The 8446-nt window shown below is 47.9% G+C and overlaps 1 protein-coding gene across 1 annotated transcript in view; it reads right to left on the bottom strand.

The window, feature by feature from the left end:
- Positions 1–578: 578 nt before the first annotated feature.
- The window catches only part of LOC144818933 (uncharacterized), a 43922-nt gene continuing 36054 nt past the window's right edge, over positions 579–8446 (bottom strand). Inside the window, exon 5 of the mRNA XM_078676819.1 lies at positions 579–1089. Coding sequence (XP_078532945.1) covers positions 1000–1089 — 90 coding nt within the window. The 3' untranslated portion in view covers positions 579–999. The remainder of the gene's footprint in view (positions 1090–8446) is intronic.

Genomic DNA, 8446 nt, shown 5'->3' with positions numbered 1-8446 from the left:
TTTTCAGCCCCACCGCCAACGGAATGTAAAAAAAAAAAAGCCCACTAGACAGGAGGAAGCTCGTAATCTGGTGGGCAGCCCGTCTACGGGTTTGGCGGTGCTGCAGCGGGGAGGCCCCGGTGCCACACCGCCAAACCAGTAATCAGGCCCTTAGCTAGTATTGCCGAAGAACTTTCTCTTTTCCTTAGAAATGGAGTAAAACGGTATGCACACCCTCGCATCAACAGACATTGACAGGACGCAGGAGGCTGTTAATCCTGACATCTGGGGGGCAGTGAGAGGAGACCAGACCGTAAACTCCTAAATGAGCAAAAAGCACACTTGGTGGAAAGCATTTATGGCCATGTTTGGCTAAGCTCAGAAGTTAATTTCTGTGTATAATTGTGAATAAAAGCCACCGCGACCTCTTTATGTTGCACTGTCACAAGGAATACACTTCACAGCCAGTGCTCCCTTCTGTATCATCATCACTACATGGAATAAGAAGACAAAACATGAAAAACGGGCGCACTCAGAAGACAGCACCTGACATATGACCATGGTCTTTAAATGCCCAGGAAAAGTGACGAGATAAGAACAAGATTTGCAGGTCTGTTTATTGAAGAAAACAAGTTTGAGGAAGAAGTCTGTAAACACATCTTTGGCATCAGGAGAGGCAAACTCAAGCTGCACAGCCTAAAGATAATAAATCCAGAAAATGCGAGTTACAAACAACAAAGCCAATGGCAAGCCACGGGCGAAATGCATTTCCAGGTCAACTTTCTGAAACTCCCCAAGATGTCTTTAGCAAACCAGACACTGTCTGGTAGGCTGCGACCTAAAAAATGTAACTAAAGACACTTTTTGTGAAGGAGGTTTGAGAAGAATAAAGTTTATTTTATTACAAAATAAATTTTACATATACATAAAAAACATTACAACATAGGTGAGCAAGGGCAAGTAATCAAAGGAAGGGAACAAAAATAGGTGACACTTGAGTTAGGTATTTCTGTAAGAATCCTAGTACAGACTAGTCTTTTTCATGATTCGTAAAAACTCTTGTTCGTTGATCTCTCCATCACCATCTCGATCGGCTTCATCAATCATTTCCTGAAAAACATAATTTAAGTTATTTGGAAAGCAAAGATTAATTGCTGCAAAATGGAGAAACATGGCGACCAAAACAGTACGCAGTGAAATGAACATAGAATGGAAACTGCTGCTCAAAATTATTTTGAAGTATGGGATTTGGTAGCCAAGTGAATCAATTTCTAGCTCGCATGGATCAAACATTAAGATGTGATAACAGTTTAACTTTAACTATTTTGTTAAATTCATCTTAGATTTTGTTGAAGGCTACAGCAGTGCAACTTAATTCTTCGAATAGCGTTTTATCACTTTGCCCTATTTAATTCTAGGGCCCTTAATCATAGTTTATCACTACAGATTTAGTGGTGATACAGACACTCTAAAAGACACTTTACATCTAAAATTAGCATCCACTGTCTCCGCCCGCATGCCACGCATTTAGGTTGGCACTCCCAAAGCCATTGATATGGATGTTAAAACCTCAAACTGCTAACTGGATCAGGGCCTTGCTGACCTAAAGCAACAATGACAACTAGTCGTCACTCTGTGACACCATAGTACCCAAAACCCTGCACTTGCGCTGCACTCGCGCTGCTGACTGAACAGCTAGGCTTGTTATTAATATTTTTAACTTTATTGTGTTTGCGCTGGGCGCTAGCTGTAACTTTTCTTTTCCTCCGTTTTGCCGCTTAGTGGGAACTGAGGGAGCCACTTACCCGCATATAACGCTGCATACCCACACTTGTGGGTTAGAAGGGACTCGGGGGCACTGTTTATTCCTCGCGCCGATCGGAGAGCGCCATTTTGGATTGGGGGAAGCTCTCTCTGTGGGAGCGCCATCTTGCTGAGGGAGAGCCACTCGCCCTGCCAGGACCCACGTGACCTTTTGGTCAGGCTTCTTAACATGGTGGAGGGACTGGCGCGCAGCGGACGCGCCGGAGGTGCGCCAGAGGTAAGCCCGTTTGCGCCCGTTCGCGCAACGGACGCGCATAGGGCCGCTGCCTCTGGCAACCTGCTCCCTTCCCCTCGGGTTTACTCCCACTCAGACCTGTGTGCCTTGAGACCACCGCGTGACCCTGTAACACACGGTCCCTGCACTCGTGCGCCGCCCCAGCCACTCCTCTGTGGGTTGCTTAATGTGCGGTCACTCTGCAAACACCACACGGAGATCGCCTTCCTGGTTGAATCCTCCGGGTTGGATGTGTTGTTTATGACGGAGACCTGGACTCGGGAGGACTGCCTAGTAGAACTCGGCCTGGCCTGTCCCCCGGGCTTCAAAATTATCCATACTCCGCGCTCACTAAATCGTGGCGGCGGAATTGGTATTATTTTCCGCGAACAGCTGGATGTCTCTCAGCTTAAAATCGGCGAAGTTTCGGGTTTCGAGCTTATGGGTTTTTCATTCAGTAACCCAGAGAGAACGCTGCTATCTGGCGTGTTATGCTACAGACCGCCGGGCTCGGCCTCGTCGCTGCCGGAGTTCCTGGATCTAGTGTATGATCTTTCCAACACTCATTCTAATCTACTTGTCCTGGGAGATTTTAATCTCTGGCAGGGGGGCCCTTTACATGGAGCTTTTACCTCACTCTGCCAGGCTTTGGCCGATATCCACCTGCAACAACTGGTTGGCTCCCCGACTCACAGGGGTGGTCATACGCTCGACCTCATCTTTGCGGGCGCCCACTTGGCGGTGATCATTGACATCTTAGTCCAATATTGGACGGATCACGCGCTGGTGGTCTTCTCCCTATGCCTTGGGAACAATCCCCCGGAGGTTTCAGGGGTGGGACTCTCGCAAGTGGGTCGACCGTGGTCTAGACTGCTTAGTCTAGCGCCTCTACCCTCTTTGATACCTGCCAACTTTGGCCTGGGGAACTCAGTGGAAGACAGCTACTCCTCCTTCTGCCGGTCTATTACCGAGTCACTCGATAACATCGTGCCTCTTCGGAAAGCAAGAGCGAGGGCGAATCGGGCCTTTCCTTGGTTTACGGTGGAGCTACAACACCTGAAGCTGAGCTGTAAACGGGCAGAGAGAGCATGGAGAAGGGATTACTCCCCCTCGGCTAAAGTCCTGTTTAGACTCGCACTGAGAGGTTACAAGGAGCAGATCAAGCAGGCCAAGACGTCTTTTATACATACATCCTTATTACAGGCGCCTAATAAATCTCAAGCCTTGTTTAAGATTGTTAAAGACTTGTCCCACCCGGTCTGCGCGGCTAACTCCGTGCGAGCCTCTCAGGCTTTATGCGACTCGCTGGCGCTGGCCTTCGAGGAGAAGACCGCTAAGATTCTGGCTGGCCTAACACTTCCTGCAACTGAGGAGGCCTGCCTTGCGAGCCCTTCTGACAGGGGGCGGGGAGCCTCGGGCAGCCAACCCCAGAGGGTCATCGGGGTTCTGGATCTGGGCGCTCTGAGCGGCTCACCCAGTCGACCCCAACCGACGGCTATGGGAGCTCCGGGTGAGCAGTCCAGTCGACCCCAGACAAGCACTGCTGTCTCTGTTCTGGGAGCTCCGGCCAGCTCACCCAGTCGACCCCAACCGACGGATACGGGAGCTCCGGGCGAGCAGCCCAGTCGACCCCTGACAAGCACTGTTGTCTCTGATCTGGGAGCTCCGGGTAACTCACCCAGTCGACCCCAGCCAGTTGGCGTGGAAGCTCCGGTGGAGCAGCTCAGTCGACCCCAGAGAGGCACTAGTGTCTCTGATTTGGGAGCTCCGGCCTGCTCACCCAGTCGACCCCAGCCGGTTGGCGAGGGAGCTCCGGTGGAGCAGTCCAGTCGACCCCAATGGAGCACAAGTGTCGCCGATCTGGGAGCTCCGGGCAGCTTATCCAGTCGACCCCAGCCAGTCGGTGTGGGAGCTCCGGTGGGGCAGCCCAGTCGACCCCAGCCAGCCGGCGTGGGAGCTCCGGGCTGCTCCCCCAGTCGACCCCAGCCGGCCGCGGCGGCCTCTGGGGCGGGCGATCTGATCATCTCACCACCTCGGTTGGATTCCTTCCCTCTCCCGTCCTTTGAAGAATTTTGTAAAACGGCTTGTTCGGTGTCATCTGGATCTCCGCTCGATCCACTGCCCCCCAAATTTTGGAAAACTTTTCAGGAAGAACTGTTCCCGCCTCTGTTTTCAATCTGTCGCCAATCTCTGGAATCGGCTTCTGTCCCGGGCTGCTGGAAACTAGCAGTGGTGTCGCCTCTGCTAAAAAAGCCAACCCTGGATCCAGCTGTCCTTTCCAACTACAGGCCGATTTCCTTGCTTCCCTTTCCAATCAAGATCTTGGAGAAATGGGTAACTCGCTCTCTCTCCGGCTACCTGGAACATATTGGGTGGTTCGATGAGGCCCAGTTTGGCTTCCGACCTGGTCACGGGACGGAGACCGCACTTGTGACCGTGTTGGATAACCTGCGTTCGCGTGTCGACAGTGGTCGGGCAGCCTTTTTGGTGCTGCTCGACATGTCGGCCGCGTTCGACACGGTCTGCCACCGGACCTTGGTTCAGAGGCTGGAAGAGTGCGGGATTTGCGAGGGGGCCAGAGACTGGCTGATGTCATATCTCAAGGGCAGGCAACAGCTGGTGTCACTTCCGCCTTTCAGCTCGGAGCCAAGGAAAATCGGACAGGGGGTGCCACAGGGCTCGGCCATCAGCCCGCTATTGTTTAACCTGTACCTCCGTCCACTTGTCCAGCTAATAAAATCTTTTGGGGTCTCGGCATTTAATTATGCCGACGACACTCAGCTGGTGTTTTCCTTGGAAGGAAGCAATGCAATCTCGCTGAACACTTTCCATCGCTGCATGGCAGCTACAGCGGATTGGCTTCAAGCAAATTCTTTGCAATTTAATAGCTCGTAGACGGAGGTGCTCCACTGTTCCACTGATCGGATCCCGCGGGCTTTACCCACCGACTTCTGGCCCAGCACTTTTTCCGAACCGGTGTCGGCATCGGAGTCAGCCCGTAATTTAGGGGTCATGTTCGGCCCTAATTTACAACTTGACCTACATGTTAACAAAACCACGGGAACATGTATGATGCTGCTCCGTATGCTTCGCAGAGTCTTGCCTCTGCTTCCTGCTCGATCCAGGCCGGAGGTAGTCCGTGGGACTATTTTAAGTCGGCTGGATTACTGTAACGGCCTCCTTTTGGGGGCCCCAAAAAATCTGATTGGGAAACTGCAGAGGGTGCAGAATATGGCTGCTAAACTGGCCCTTTCACGTCCCAGATCCAGCTCCTCTACTCTGGCGCTTCGTGACTTGCACTGGCTCCCGGTAGAAATACGGGTCCAATTCAAAGTGGCCTGTCTGGTATTTAGAGCGGTTCACCTCTTAGGCCCCCTTCCACTACAAAACATGTTTGCATGGTATTCTGCCCCACGGCTTCTGCGGTCGTCATCGGCTCACCTTCTGGTGGTGCCCAGGTTTCAAAGAGTGAGGATGGGCGGCCGCTCATTTAGAGTGGCGGCAGCTAAATTGTGGAATTCTCTCCCACTCACTCTCAGGAGCTGCAAGGACTATCTTCCATTCAGGAAAGCCTTAAAAACTCATCTCTTTCCTAAGTAATGGCTGCGCGTCTGCTCTAGTCTTGTGCGATGGGTCCTCTGATCAAAGCGCCAGGATGCCCTCTGGGTGACAGGTCTGCGCTATAAAAGTATGCGAAATAAATAGTACCTGCAAACTCAAAGAACAGTATCTCTCAAGCAATTCAACATTGAAACCCTCAAAAAAGGTGTTAATCCCACACACTGTACTCAAAGGGTAAGAAAGATATAAAACATAACATTTATTTTCGTTTTGGAGAAGGAAGTTCCCATTTTACAAAAATTGGGCCCCAAGATATAATGAATAGCAACTAGGGGTTTCTACACACACTTGTAAAAGTGCATCCTAAAGAATCCAGCAAAGACTACGTTGTCGTACTCATCCATAAAGATCGGTCAGCAACCTTTGATACTAAAGTAGAAAATGTACCTAGCTGCAATGTAAAAAGTAATTTCAATAAAAGACATCTCACTCAACGGTCACTCTCCCCCCCCCCCCCCCCCCCCCAAACATCCTGATTATCCTACTAGGCAGTCAATATGGCCCGCTACATAACAAACTGCTTAAAAGAACACTTAGACTATAACCCCTCTATGCTCCTATGCTTCTGGCCAAAAAATATCAAGTTCCTGTGAGTGAATATTCACATACACCTGGTCAACCCATAAGCTTAATAAGTCTTCAAGTGAACAAAGCTTCAAAAGAAAATCAGCACAAAATACTGGATAACAGCAAACCGCCCCCAATTTACTCCTGAAGAAACTGAAATAATGATCTTCGAGCCAAAAAGCAATGCCCAGAATATAACCAAGCTCTACTGCTAGCGTTTGCCCTCCTCTTAACAATATCATCCAGACAATAATTAATGGCTGGTCTATTATCTCAGGGAAAATTAGTCATGCTGCTTTTTCATGTGCAGATATGAATTGAGTAATGCTTAGTATTTTGGTTTGATAAAACACATACCTCTTAAACTAAAAAACATAAAAGTGCTTCCTTTAGTTCTTTTGAGGACCCGCAGTCTTCTAAACTTCACTTCCATAACTTCATTGCAACTGCACTTGAAGTGCAGGTTGGCTACATCAGGCGGCCTACCCCTGCTGCTCGCAGCCAAAGGCCAAGAGCAGTGGAAATTGGCCAGAGTATGCAAACATTAATTTCTTTTAAAACTGACAAACATATTTAAAAAAATGTGTTCCAGGATCTTTATTAAGTGGAGTTAGTCTACATAACCCATAATATGACTAGTTGAATTTAATATAAAGGAGAAGAACGGACGTGTTTTCTTTGTCACTTAAAAAAAGAAAGGGCTGCGTTAATGGATAGTTTTGCCCATACTTTGCAACAAAAACTTAAACAGCCAAGTTAAAGACAGTTCATAGGTTAGCACCTCCACAAAGGGCCCGGCATTTCCAACCGCTTCTGCTGTGAGTCTCTGGGAGCTTTGGTGCAGTGAGCACATTTTGTTATATTATTTTAAAAGTGTAAAACGTACCTAAAATCATGTTAATTCACCAGGGCGCTGGTTCCCCGGAGAAACAGAGAAAACCTGGGTGTGAAGTAACCGGTTAGGAGTGACCACTGCTTTTTTTATAGCAGTTCCTTCCTCTAGTGTGAGCGATAATTCTTAAACATTGCATCCCCCTAATTAACAGATACACAGGTATTTAGAGGCTATAAAGGAGAGAATAGGGACTAAGTGGGCATTCGCATCGGGATTGTTTGCAAAGTCAGCACAAAAGGCTTCTTTGCAAACCTCTGCAAATTAGGGAAAAACACAGTACTTGACAAACTCCCACTGTCTAATTTTTTTAAGGCGATGTCCTAATAAACCCCGGATTTTTAATTTATTTTAAATCCAACATCATTTGGAGTGCAGGTTTCTTCTTACTCGCTCCCCTGTGCTACTCACAGTTTAGATCTACCCCCCTACCCTCTACATGTGGCACCCCAACTCCCCAAAGTTTATTGCTTCCTGTGCCCCTCCTATGTGTTATTAATTTCTTTATTTATTTTACACGCAGCTAAGTCAGGTCCTACCGCGCTGCTCTCCAAGATGGGTATCTAACCATCTTAAAATGGTAAATTAAATCATAGGGGACACCATGTCCTGGTGCATTTGCACATATATATACTGAAAAATAAACCCCTATGTGTCGGTCACCACGCTGGTGCCAGCCACTTTCCTAAAGTTTGCAGGTTCCACATTCTATGTATTTGCTTTTAAATGTGTATTTTCATCAAATAATAGGTAGTCCCCGTCACCTGCTACACATTGCACCTTGCATTTTAAGATTCTTTTTTTGTATTGTTATTCATTCATTCACACCCTTTACGTTAATATAGCCATAGCTTTACTGTATATTTGCTATAAAAGCTCAGATTATGATATAGTGTACACTTTTTTCCTTTAAATAATCACTCCACTGCAACAAAAACAAAATTTGCCATTTACAATGCCAATAGCTCCAACTCCAACAAATGCGAGACCTATTGCATTGCAAATGCTTGTTCTTTATGCGGGCAATATTTTGGGAATGGTGCTGTGGCAGTATAATCAGAAGCCTATTGTGGCAATTATGATCCACCCAGAATTTGCTCCTTTGTTATAGAGCAGGCTTCTCTAATGAGTAGCTCATGATCCACTGGTAGCTCTTGAACTATCTGTAAGTAGCTCTCCTGTGTGCAGCCCTGCCTATTACATTATCAGCTTTTGCTTGGTGGAATGAATATATCTATAAGGAGTATTTTATATGGGAAGGTACTGCCCATTTGAAATAATTTGCAAGTGCGAGCACCTACACTTTTCAGCTCCGCTGCAATACATTTAATGGGAGAGGACCAGCTGTT

Source organism: Lissotriton helveticus, chromosome 2_1 (genome assembly GCF_964261635.1).
Source record: "Lissotriton helveticus chromosome 2_1, aLisHel1.1, whole genome shotgun sequence".
Classification (NCBI taxonomy): Eukaryota; Metazoa; Chordata; class Amphibia; order Caudata; family Salamandridae; genus Lissotriton; species Lissotriton helveticus.
Note: the sequence above shows the minus strand (reverse complement) of the source record. Positions and strands in the feature narration are given on the sequence as shown.